General features: G+C 38.4%; 2 protein-coding genes across 4 annotated transcripts in view; one reads left to right on the top strand and one right to left on the bottom strand.

Moving 5' to 3' along the window:
• LOC137993451 (DNA (cytosine-5)-methyltransferase 1-like) overlaps window positions 1-1895 on the bottom strand; it is a 49264-nt gene extending 47369 nt beyond the window's left edge. The window contains exons 1-4 of one of the 2 annotated variants that reach the window (XM_068839300.1): window positions 1674-1802; window positions 1451-1499; window positions 1144-1205; window positions 942-987 (exon numbers count right to left, since the gene is read on the bottom strand). In XM_068839300.1, coding sequence (XP_068695401.1) covers window positions 942-987; window positions 1144-1205; window positions 1451-1499; window positions 1674-1717 — 201 coding nt within the window. In that variant the 5' untranslated portion in view covers window positions 1718-1802. Of the gene's footprint in view, window positions 1-941; window positions 988-1143; window positions 1206-1450; window positions 1500-1673; window positions 1803-1846 lie in introns of those variants that run through there. The other variant, XM_068839302.1, reaches the window with a different exon arrangement.
• A 266-nt stretch (window positions 1896-2161) lies between these two features.
• LOC137993454 (FIGNL1-interacting regulator of recombination and mitosis-like) overlaps window positions 2162-13367 on the top strand; it is a 32692-nt gene continuing 21486 nt past the window's right edge. For both annotated transcript variants that reach the window (XM_068839308.1, XM_068839309.1), the window contains exons 1-10: window positions 2162-2314; window positions 2678-2717; window positions 3510-3598; window positions 4200-4310; window positions 5260-5412; window positions 6545-6631; window positions 7048-7123; window positions 10839-10923; window positions 11684-11726; window positions 11898-12002. In XM_068839308.1, the coding sequence (XP_068695409.1) occupies window positions 2267-2314; window positions 2678-2717; window positions 3510-3598; window positions 4200-4310; window positions 5260-5412; window positions 6545-6631; window positions 7048-7123; window positions 10839-10923; window positions 11684-11726; window positions 11898-12002 (837 nt within the window). In that variant the 5' untranslated portion in view covers window positions 2162-2266. The remainder of the gene's footprint in view (window positions 2315-2677; window positions 2718-3509; window positions 3599-4199; window positions 4311-5259; window positions 5413-6544; window positions 6632-7047; window positions 7124-10838; window positions 10924-11683; window positions 11727-11897; window positions 12003-13367) is intronic.

Raw genomic sequence — 13367 nt, forward strand, 5'->3', positions numbered from 1 at the left:
TTTGGGTGTCATTCCGCCTCATTCCAGTGTCATTCCGGTGTCATTCCGGCTCGTTTAGGTATATTCCAGTACCATTCTTGTTCATTTCGTTTCATTCCGGTGTTATTCCGCCTCATTCCAGCATATTCCGGTTTATTCCGGTATATTCCATTCCATTCCGTTCCGTTCCTGTGTTTAGTAACGCCAGTGTACCGAGACCATCAACCATCAATCAATCCACTCATACATAACCAACATTTCACCATCATATTTCAGATGCTTGATCCACTTACCGATAGATATCTGTAATCTATAAGTTGATGTTCATTGTTTAATAGTCTTTATTACATGGCTTGTGTTTGTAGCCGATATAACGTGCGCTCTGATTGGCTAATTGTGACTGAATTGTAGGGCATTATTCTCCCGTAAAGCCCACGGGCCGATTACGGGCTTGCAAAAACAAAGCAAAAGGTAATTAAAAAACCATATAATAAACTACTTACTAACCGAGCTAGCTCGACCTGTACTGGGGAATATTGGCTCTCAGTCGTTTTTGTACTGACCTCGCTGCGCTCGGTCCGTACTGCCACGACCTCGGGCCAATATTCCCCAGTACGGCCCTCGCGCTCAGTTAGTAAGAAGTTATTATTGGCTGACTCTTGCTTGATCGACTGATACAGGACCGATATTTGGCCGATCTGTCACCAGCACTTGACCGATAAGCAGCTAGCGATACGATCATGGTCAATGCATTGGCCATCATCAGTGGAAGCTCAACCTATATATCAAATGGCTTGCGGTTGCTAGTCGATCGACATGTCGGCTCTCCATGATACCATCGTTTCTTACTGCTAGTGGGGTCTCAAATAAACAAAATACTATTGTAGTCGTTGCAATTCGTAAAAGGACAAGATTAGAATGACTACATTATATCATATTTCGAGTGATTTTTCAAAGCTTACCTCTGTGAATTTGTCTGCTTTAAAATCATCTTCTATTTCTTGAATTCTGGAAATCAAAGTGGGAAGGATCATTATCTTAATTATTGTAACTGACATCAAAAATTCTGAAATAACGTTTATCATAATTTTCTTTCTGAAATACAGTTATCTCGAAAGTGATCATCTTATGTACAAGAAGAATACAAGTACTTCTTGAGCTTACCTTTCTTGGAGGGAATTTGCCAGAAGCGACTTCATCAATTTACACTTTTTCCGTACATAGCCCTGTGCATAAAATATCTCGTTGTGAGCGAAGCAAATAATTATATTGACATCAACAAGGTATATAAACTTATCTTTGCAGAAGACGTTTACGAATAACGGAAATCAAAAGATTCAGATTGATAGGATACAAAGAACGCATATGAGCACTGATTATATCAAGCCCACGCACCATGGCATCACTCGGCAATGCACCTTATACCGCTTAGTTCATGCAAAGATCGAGTGATTTATTAATCGTCAATTACCTTTTCAGTGATATCACCGTCCTTATATTCTTCCTCAAGCTCTGATAACCTGCAAGAACTCAGAGAATAAGTATCTTACTTCAATACATTGACGGATCGAAGGATTGTGAAAAACTAGCTACAGACGCAGATCAAGATAGCCATTTGCTCGACCTATATACAGGATTATCTAAAAAAAATCATTGCTCGTTCAGGCGATTGCACTCAAATCGAAAAATCTCACCTTTCTGAGATACCTGAAGGAAATTCCTCTTTCAAATGTACCATTTTCTTAGTAAGTAGAGAAGGTACACGGAATACAAAACACTACTTGATTCAAGGGTTTACTTAAATATGGTTACCCTGTGTTCTCAATTTCGCGCCAAAATTTATCCATACCAGGGTGTAATTCCTAACCTGGGAGGTCACCTGGGAGATCTCGTGCCGAGAGACTTCTTCCGTTGGATTGAGACAACTGCAACCATCTTCTTCTGCCTTCCTTTTCGGGAAAGGGACGGGGTGGATAATTTTTGTGGTTTTTCCTGACAGCGATGTTTTCTTTTGGGTCTTTTCATCGAACTAAAGTAACACCCAGCAGACACCCCAAGTTTTAAGATACTGACTATCCTTCCCCACTCTCCTCCCCCAGGAATGGCGCTGACACCCCAAGTTTTAAGATACTGACTATCCTTCCCCACTCTCCTCCCCCAGGAATGGCGCTCTGCCCAGATTGCTTGCTTCTCGATACAAACCCAACCAAGATGGCGGGAAGATTGAGGTCAATTTGAAAATGAATGGATCACTTGACGAATTTATTTGAATCCACCTTTTCCTGGCATGGGTTCCCAGAGCCAGACTGATTCTAGTCAATTAACGTCTCTCATTGTATCCTTTTCAAATAATCGATTTAAATCATGCATCGTGCATCAAGCTCTATTTTGTATTTCTCCGGACAGACATCAAGCTTAAGTTTATTAGTGTCGTTTAATGAACGAGGCGATAATAAGATGGTCAGTTCGTAGCATGAGGTAAGTGTGTGCTTATTGACAATCTTACTCTTCCATGATATGCATGCCTGCACTACTCAGTGAAAACGGTCAGGTTCAGCTCTAATTCACGTAAAGTCTCATTCGAAACAAATATGCATATAAGTCAATTATATTATGTACCAGCTATTGTTTACCACAAACCTGGAATTAAGAGGATTTGGGACCATTTTCTCCTTGACTGACAATGTCTTTATTCAAGAAATCATTTGGTGAGGCAGTGGATACCAAGGAAAAGCAAGGTACGCATGGCTTAGTCTAATGCAGGGAGTGTGAGTTAGCACCTCAATTTTCTTCTTTCTTGGCACTTAAAATACTCCACTGCTTGGTGTGCAAAAAGGGAAAATTCCCACCCCAGGCACTCCCTTTACTAGTGACCAAAACATTGTGTTCTAAAGAATTAATGGTTTTTTATTGAAGAATGATTCCCTTGAATATTAAGAGATATTTTGTCCACTGTTGGGTGAGGCTAAATCGCGTGGGTGGGTGGGTGGGTCGTGGGTTGTGGGTCGTGTTTGTTTGAAGATAAAAAAAGATATATTAGCTCCCTCAGTGCTCGGTCCAAATTTGTCTTAGGTCTTAGGCCTTGTATGTTTCAAGAATTTCCAGTCGTTGATAAAAAAAGGGTGAGGGACCCACAACCCACGACTTTTCAAGCCGTGTTCAAACCTAAATACTGCTTGACTGTATTGGTAAGAGTACGAAAGCCTCTGGCATCAAAACGTTGTGTCGTTCCACAAAGGAAATGGCTTTAATTTATTTGATATGACTAAAAAAAACTTTAATCCTCTACATTCTATGCCATTACATGTACATTCTCTCCTAAAAACTAAGTCTTATCTGAAAAACTTGAGACTTCAAATAGGGCACCATTCACTGAAAATAAAAAAAATTCCAATAATCAAAAAATTAAAGTTAAATAGAAAGGTTTTCTTGAAAAAAAAGTGGAAGGGGTCCTTTGTTTAGTACTTGATCATGTTATTACTTTTTTATGTTTCTAACCTTATTAATACTATTTAATGCTTTTTCGTTAGGGTATCTAGCAAGCCTCACAACTCAAGTTCTTCCAGTTTTATCCCTAGTTGAAGTGGAAACCAAGTTATTTTCAAGAGTCCTGCCTAAGGTGCATTATCATAATAAAATTTTTATTACCATATGCAATTTAGATCATTTCACAAGCAGTTTTTCCTCTTAATTTGAGACTTGCATACTTCAGTTATAACAATAATAATAATAATAATAATAATTGGCCGTGCTAATCACCCTTTGCTTGCAGTATTGAGGACTGAATTGCGAAAGGGTGTGGCTCATCATATTGGGCTGAAAGTATACAAAGGTAGCTCTGGCTGCTGCTATGCAGTCCTTTTTTTGATGTCAGAGCACAGCACCACAGCTAGATCTTAATTAGCTGTTAGTCGATTTTGATGAGGGAGGAAATCCGGAGTACCCGGAGAAAAACCCCTTGAGTCAGGTAGAGATCGACTGAAACTCAGCCCACGTGCAGGTCGGGGCCAGAATTGAACCACGGCTCAAAGTGGTCGGAGGCTCGCTAGATAACCACTAAGCCCCCCTGACTGCCTCTTATATTAACCTATTCACCCCTAAACCGGCCATACTTAGTATTTTACTCTGTCTAACATCAGACGATTTTACTCGTCAATGGGGAACCCCCAGGAGTCAATGGGTTAATAAAAGATAATTTTTTTATCTGGGATTGTATGTAGGTGTATGACGCTGTCTCAGATGCTATTTCAAAAATTGGACACATTCTTCAGTCAGTGTCTCCAAATACTAAGAGAACCGACAGTTTACATGCAGTTCAGTCACTTCTTCAGGTTTGTGACAATTTTACAGAGAATTTTTTTCATCGATAAGGCATTTGAAAGGAGTCACATATTTTGTACCCTCTTCTAGAATTTGGTAATCAGTAATGAAGGTATCACACTATAAGTATCTTGACTGTTATCTTGTTGCAAATAATTTTATTGGAAACAGTTGTGGAAAACATGTGCTATAATGTAATTTTGTGGGATATCAGTAGACTTTCTTGCTAGAATTTAGTCCAAGCTGTACACTATCACATGACTGATGAGATTGAGGTTGTGTGTGCCAGGCCAGTCCAAGACGGCATCCGAACACTGAAATTGTGTGGCATCAGGATCAATACCCAAGAGAAATCATGTGGGACTGACACGATTAGGATGCATTCTTCTTTGTCAAACACAATTATTATTAAGAGCATATTCATAATATTGCTAATTAAGCCTTGTACACTGACAGGTAACACAACCTTTCTTTACAGTAATAAGTGACTTAAAAGTGGGACAAAACTTAGCAAGTTAGAAACAATAAATTATATTTTATTAATGAAGACATGGACATTAATTAACAACATCCTTTTTGACCTGAGAGTGAAACATAGATTTTACTCTGGCTCATGCCAGATGATTGCTTGCATATTGGAAATTTCTGTTATCAGCGGCACTCAAAGTAGACAGGGACATTTATTAATTTTTTTTGTGTTAGCTAATGTCCACATGATGTGCATTTCACAGCATCTTTTTGTAGTCTGACAGCCGCACATGACTGTATGGGGTAAATGGTAGTCCAGCTCTTAGATGTCATTTCAAAGGCAGAAGTTTCATTGCATGACTTTAAACCATTAATTTTCTGACAGCCTGCTTCTCCAAGTGCTCCTAAAAACAATATTTATAACTAAAGATTTTCAGAAAGTAAGAGATTGCTTGTTAAGTTTAATGCAATATTTATGTATTTTGTCTGCAGTCCATCATGTCATACATGGAATGTCTGGAAAACTATGTTGCTCATGTAATGCAGCTATCACTGGCAGACGATAATGAGTTGTCTATTGGTCAAGTGCGTTCATTACCATCTGCAATAATTCAGACTGTTAAGGCAACTTTTAAACATTGCAAGGTATAATGGTGCATAATTAATAGAGGTATTTTTTGAAGTTAAACTGTTGAAATGCGTTATGCATTGAGGATCAAATTACTTGGTGCATCAACTACAATATCTCGTTTCAGTTCAGTAGGCGATTTTTGCCAGCCCCTCAAAATTGAGGTAAAAAGAAATATGAGCTGTTGTTGAGAAATAGGTTGTGCATTTGCAAGGTGTTAATGTTTACCAGGGTAGACCTTCAAATTTACGATCCTAAATTGCATGTAGTTTAGATTTATTACCAAGTGTTTTTTTAACAGGCAAAATTATGTTAGCCTGATTTTTATTAAGTTACGTTTATTTATTTATTTATTTATTTTTGCTTGCGACCTGTTATCATGTCATGCCCCATTATTGTCAATAGCTTCTCCCAGGGATTTTACATTAAGGAAAAAAGTAATTTTCTTATCTATATTAGTCTTGATGAATATTATTTTAATCTTGTTTTGCCAGGGTTGGACATAAGCACTGGCCCACTCGCCCAGGCGAGTCTCTAAAGTGTTGGGCGAGTGCAATCGTTGATCACTCGCCGGTTTGGCAAATGCGATTTTCATCATTAAGAAATTATTTAAATTGCGCAACAAACACTGCTTTTTACATTCCATTTTGCCAAGAAAATCCCAAAACATAAAATTAAATTGCAGGGATCTCACGAAGATTTATCAGTAAAAAAATCAATTTAAAATATTAACCAAGTGCCTTCATTGTGTTTTCTTGGGATTTAAGGTCTTTAAATAGAATTTTTCATTGAATTAATAATCCTCGGTCTGCCACATGCTTGACGACGCTGCAAGCGAATTGTTTTCTTTTACTTTCCCAGCACTCTGATCAATGCACGTTGAAACTAAAACAGACTTCCTATTTACTTTAATAGCCTTTCAGTGTTGAAGTACATTTCAGTGGTATTAAATAGTAAAAATAAAAGATGACAAAATTGGTTGGAAAGATTGGGGGGGGGGGGGGGGGTAAAATTTTAGGTGAGTGAAAAGTACTCCAGGCGAATGCATTTTTGAGGGTTACTCGCCCGAATGGCGAGTGCTCTCAAAATTAATTGTCCAACCCTGTTTGCTCTTTTATTTACCGGTAACTAGTGGTTTTTTTTTTTCAGGAGAGTGAGCACATTTATGGGGATTTTTTCCAACTTGTGTCACAGGACCTGGCTATGTTATTTAAAAGGACTTACCAGCTTCAGAAGGTCAGATTTGTGTTGGCATTATTCTGAGAATTTTAACAGTTAGCCTAAGGGTGAAAGAAGTCTTAAGGTCAATGTACAACCTTTTAAGGTCAGTGGGTGTCCATAATAGTACTTGTGAACATTAACAAAAGTAGGGTACAATGAAAAATAAAGTGTACACCTTGTTTTAAGTGTGAAAATTTTATTATCCATTGACTCTTAGAATTATATGTAACAGTCAGTTGTTGTGAGGTGTCAACATTGTACTTTCTTATAATCACAGTGTGGAAGCTAACATTGCCTTTCAGAGATTGTGCTTCATGGCAGTCTTTAATAGCCAAGTGTCCAAAATACTGTCATCGTGCTATTAATAATTTTTTAGGGCAAGGCTTGAGAGAAAGGCTTTGCATTCTTAGGAGTCAATATTTCTCTTTCAGGCACTGATGGAATTACTTGATAAAGTCCAGTTAAATTACGATACAACTGACCAGGATATTCAAGACATCACAGATGGTTAGTGATTTGTTAGCCCAGAATCAGATCTAAGGCCACTTTCCTTTTGCAGGAGATTTCTTGTGTAATTCCTTTACATTATTCCAAATGTTACCAATACTGAAGAAAAAACCTCTCTTGTCAATTACTAGTTGGAAGGTAAGAGCCCTAATCGCATTAGTGGATTTTCATTTGCTTTGCAAAAAAAGTGTTAACTACAACCAACGAGCAAAACCGTACAATTTTTTTAATGTGTAAACTCTACCAAACTTCATAGGAGCCGGTTTCTTGCCTCTAGACAAATTAATTTATTTTTGTCAGGATACTGAACAAAAAATTAGGTTTGCCATTTTTTTTTTGGAAATTTTGTGGTTCCAGAAAATATCCACCCCACCACCACTCCCCCCTCCCCCCAGGATTTTCCGTTCCAGGGGGGTCTTTGATGACCCCCCCTCCCCTCAGGAATTTCCAGAATTTTTTTACTTATAAAAACGAAAGTGAATTAGTTACGTAATTGCAGTAGAATTTTATTACAACAGTGTAAACATTAAGGTTAACTTTTAGAAAAATATAACGCTTTGTTAAAGGGGTACTCTGACGAAAATCGCATCTTTCCTATCTAAGCCATTTTGAAGTTACATAAACAAGTAGTCTGCATGAGAAGAAAAATGCTGTTTACTTTTTTCAAATATCTCTTTTCGTTCCAGAGATATTCGAGTTTTTAAATTATGCAAATTAGCCAAGTGATGACGTCATAATTATACTCAACACAAGTTTGTTCAAATATGATGGAAAGAGATATCTCAGCCAATTTGTATCAGAAATTTTTGATTTTTTGCAGTAAGATTCTACTAAATGTTCTCCACAATATGAGCTTAACAGTTCCGTTACCATGGCATCACACTGGGTTCCAGACCTCCCCCATAGTAAAAGCTTTCCTGGCCACCTTTGGCATTCCATTGTGATAATTGCTAACAGCTCTTCATGTCCATGATCCAGAAGCATATAAATATGTTAGCTCGAGTTTGTGGCCTTGTTTAACATTTTTCAAACTGAAAATCACTAACATATTGAAATCAAGTGGGTGGGGACTGGAAAAGAGTGAGTTGCCATGGGAACAAAATTTTTTATAGCCATAGGTGTGTTTCCTGTAGAACTATTAGACTACCAAGTTTCAATGGTCTGCGCTGACAATTGGCCAAGTTAGCTCTAGTTATATACTCAATATAATATTGGGTTGAGTATATGACATCATCAGACATCTCATTTGCATATTTTACCCATTTTTCAAACTTAAATATCTCCGGAACCAATGCAGATATTTGCAAACGGTAAATGGCGTTTTTGTTCTTTTATGGAATTCTATGTGATACACTCAAAAAATCAAGGGGCAAAAATTTGATCAGAGTACCACTTTAAGCTCATTATCCAGCTAAACTTTAAGCTTGTGCGCTATCAACTTTGCAAAGCTTAAACATTTGGGTTGCACGTCGACTGTTTCACGTTTTTGTGCGAACTTTGATGAGAACATTTCACTCGCTTAAACAACTTCGCAAACCATAGTAAATAAAACAGAAACTTACAAGGTTCCTTTGTCTACACATTTTGTCAGTTTCTTCAGGTTGATTCTTTAATATTTGGGGACCACACATGTTGACGTGGTAGGTTTCCTGAATGTCGTCACAAAGGCGATTGTTACGAAGAATATTATTGACGCCAAAATAATCCATCATATTTGTAAACTTAGATATGGCGATTTATGTGCAGTCTTCAAATTTACTGACTCTCCAGCAGTCCTTCTTGCTGGTAAATGACTCACAGCCTCACTGTTGCTTGCCTTTGAGCCACTGATGGAATCGAGAGGGCGACTGTTATTGTTTTTGGCGCGATTTACTTCCTCCAATGAGTAGTCAAACTCCTATTTTAGAATTTCCAGTTTGACATAATGAACTGAACCTCAACAATCATTTCCCGAGGCCGCAATAAATATTGCGTTTACTCAAAGAAGAGAAAACTTGACTCCCGGTTCCTGTCGGTGGTCTAAATGCCAAACACAAAAAAAAAATGTCGTTGCACGCAAGCGTTGAGATGGTGGGAACTTGCGTCTTATCGCATTTTCAATGAGTTACTACCACCAGTAAAACATAAATCCTATCAAAAATGTGTTTACTGCATGTGAAGGTAGCGAAAAGTGATACTCAAGTGAACGGAAGTGTTAGTTGGACGAAAAAGAGACAAATGGAAGTGTTGGTTGGACGAAAAAGAGACAAAGCTGGAAGTCTGGGGACGAGACTCCAGTTGAGACCGCCATTTTAAATGTTTTGAATCCGTCCCAAATGAAAGACACATTGTCCTTAGCTTCGGGAGATTGTAGCGCTAGCTAACTCAAAGAAAAACGGAAACATTGAAGCTAATAGTATTAACTTTATCTCAAAACTGACTTTTGTTTAAAAACATCCCCCGATAGTGTGTTTTGTGCTTCAGATCGATCGTATGTTGCTTTCAATGTTTTGTATGTGGTTTGTGACCCTTTGGAAAAGTAGTTTCCCACGAAACCCCCCTACCTCTTGGAAATTACTGCCCTTTAACCCCCCCTCTCCCTCGGAATTTCCAATGGTCTTGCGTGGTGGGGGTATGGATGTTTTCTGGAACCACACATTGGAAGTTTGTGACAATTTGCCCAATAACAAAAGGTAACCACATGTATGGCAACTTAGCCACCATTCATCCTTGGCACCGGTTACTTTGACATCACTGTGTACATGTAGTATATTGTTATATCATAAGACTGTGTGTTACCCTTTAATAACTGGGAAGGGTGGGACAAAGGTAAAACAAGCAGTAACACTGTGAGAATAAATGAACCAATGGCACAAATGCAATAGGCAACTAGCTGATGACCAGTGATCTATTCTGAGTAAACCTTCATTTATAAATACCGTATATCCTCTATTAACCCATTCACACCTGAAATGCCCTAGGACACCCCCCCCCCCCCCCTCCCCCCATTGCTGATTAAAATTGTCTCGACTGGCATTAGACAAAGTAAAATCTATTAAGTGTTACTCTTGGGGGTCACTGTCAATGGGTTAAGCTCCCCTTTCAATTAAGCCCCCTTTTCAGAGGAAGAAAGTAATTAAGTCCCTCCTGTTTTTTAAGCCCCCTCCCTCATTATTCTTCAAAACCAATTAATAAATGATTGACTGTATCAATAATTAATCACAACAGTAACACTTCGTGCGGACTGATCTGGTATGGTTTTATTTATTAATGTGCTGGAAGTTCAGATTTGTTTTTGATCTTTGGCTGCATTACCTCTGACTTCATGTGCTTTAGCTTTTCCACTTTGGAGAATTGATACCATCATCTGATTGTTTAAAAAAGCAGTATAGCGCCCCTGAACTACAGTTGTACAAGTCTGTCCTCAAGAAACCTCGCTCCTGTCAGTGAAAATTCTAAGCTACAACCTTCTAATCTGTTTCTTTATTTTTCTACTGGTAATAAATCTTTGTTAATCCCCCCTTAACCATGCTTGAAATATATAAGCCCTCTGGGGGCTAAATACAGGATTTACGATAACCATACGATTCTAAACTAATAAAGGCCAATAAGAGTTAGTACCTATTTAATGTATGGTATCTTTTATGTACCAACTACTGGAGGCTATTAAAGGTAACTTCCATGCATTTGTAACAGACAGTTTGCATGGTCTGTCAATTTTTCTTTTCTCAAAAAGTGTGTCACCAGCTTTTGGATGTATGCATTCTCATTGGAGATCTGGATACAAGTATATTGGTGAACACATGGAAAGTGTTAAAAAAGTAAGTGTTGTTTTAACATGTTAATAAAACCGCCAGCCATGATCAACCTGTCGGTTGACACATGGATTCTTAAACCTTTTTTCACCTTGTCTTCCCAGGTGGTGATGAGATATAAATAAATATTAACCCTTTGACTCCTACAGTAGGATTGAGATAGATTTTACTGTCTAACGCCAGACGATTTTGCTCATCAGTGGGGGTGGTCCAGAGCGGTTCAGGTGTCAATGGGTTAATGATTTTCATAATGGTATAACCACATGCATGCTAACAATCTTGTTATTGGCCTCTCAATCCATTTCAAATTGTTGCTTCTCTATTTACACTGTAATTGTTTTGGTTTCGCAGTTATTAACTTCCGAACTCTTTGTTTAAGTTACCTCAGACAAGTGATTTAATTTCTCTTGCTTTTAACATTTGTGATAGTGGTAGTGCTGCATAATCAACAACATGATCATGAATACATTGTTAAAACATTGGGAAAAGCACATGTAGATGAGCGTCTGGGTACTATCACCAGAAAGACATAGTAAGTGTTGTTATTATAGATGGTTTTCACTCGCGTGACTTGGCGGCCATATTGGTGTACAAAACAATACAAAATGTATGCATGGAATATGCAAAAATTAAAATAGAGTTTGGTTCCCAAAGGAGAGAACGTCTATTGTTCTTGTACACCAACATGGCCGCTGTGATGTCATGTGAAAACGATCTATTTGCAACTTCCAAACTTGATTTTAAGAATATTATTCTCTTTTGACAGGTTGGTAACCAAACATAAAGATTACATCAAGGACCACTTAGAGGTAAGGTCCTGGGATAGTTTTGACTTCATTCAATGTAATGCTCTTACCTGCTGATTTAGCCTTAATCTTGGTATTTGTCTAATAAATGTGTTGCAAAAATGTTAAAATATATGTATAGGTTGACAACAGATGTGGTTATTGTAAGCAAGGGTCATGTCTTCCTTACTATAGGTGGAGAGGTTGATTTGTCATCTGTGTTCATCCATTGAGTCAAAGCTTTGTCTTTGTATTCAATTGACATCCTGTGGATTGAATGGAAGTGATGATGCTCACAAGGTTAGTGCCAGTGAACACATACTTTACTGTCAACACAGTCATAATTGCTGTCAAAATCTTTAGAGATGCAAAAGGTATTTCAAATTTAACCCTAATTTAACGCTGGGAATTGGGGCAGGCCTCTTCTCTCTTTCTCGCACAAGTTACGCAAAGCCTGAGGAAGAAGCAGAAATGATGTGTAAGACTAGAGCACAAACACATATATAAACTAAAATAGTTACCAGCCAGTACTTGGGCTGTACATTTATGTCCACATTGAACAGCATGAACAGCATTTGAACATTTTTAACAGTAGTTGCGTTCGAGGTACGAGAACGCAACCCCTAATTTGTGTTGTAAGGGAAGTTTTTTCGAGATTGCATTTTCGTCGACACACTTTTGCCTCGCTTTGAGGCGCTTGATTACGTTTTGCCTCACTTTGACGAACTATCGCACGTGGTGATTTTTGCGTCGTCGGCGTTTATTATTCTAGCGTTTGGTGAGGTGTGATTATCTTCCATCGTTCATCGTTGAAAAGAGCTGAAAGATTGCTGAAGGTCTGTCAACTGAAGTCGGTAAAATTTTACTTTGGATTAAGCATGGTTCGTCACGGTCCTTGGAAAATGTGTGCGACTCCTCGCGCTTGCATCAAACCGGTTTGTTTTGCTCGGCGGCCGTTCTGCCACAAATTGAATCTACCGAGTTGTGTAGCTCGGTAGCCGTTGTGCCACAAAGTAAATCTACCGAGTTGTGTAGCTTGGCGGCCGTTGTGCCACAAGTAAATCTACCGAGTTGTGTAGCTTGGTGGCCGTTGTGCCACAAAGTAAATCTACCAAGTTGTGTAGCTTGGCAGACGTTGTGCCACAAAGTAAATCTACCGAGTTGTGTAGCTCGGCGGCCGTTGTGCCACAAAGTAAATCTAACGAGTTGTGTAGCTTGGCAGACGTTGTGCCTCAAAGTAAATCAACCGAGTTGTGAAGCTTGGCGGCCGTTGTGCCACCGAAAGTAAATCTACCGAGATATGACGCTCGTCGGCGCCATTTCATCATTACTTGTGATATTTACGGCATTGAAATCAAGAAACTGAATTTATTTTGTCCAAGCGTTCAGCACAGAAAAGTAATCTTAGGTCTTTAATACCACAAGCTGAAAAGACTTGCAAGTAATAGTTTCATTTTAGAGTAATTTTCAGTAGTTGTCTACTTGTAGAATTCCAAATAAATAGTAATGATTACGTCTAACAAGTTGTCACGTTCATAGATGCAGTACAGTGGAATTAGATCGTTATATCGAGGTATCGTTATAACGAGACTCCCGATATAACGATATTGCCTTAAAATAACCGAAAATATCTTTATATCGGGGTAAAATTAACATGTGCTTTTT

Source organism: Montipora foliosa, chromosome 2 (genome assembly GCF_036669935.1).
Source record: "Montipora foliosa isolate CH-2021 chromosome 2, ASM3666993v2, whole genome shotgun sequence".
NCBI lineage: Eukaryota > Metazoa > Cnidaria > Anthozoa > Scleractinia > Acroporidae > Montipora > Montipora foliosa.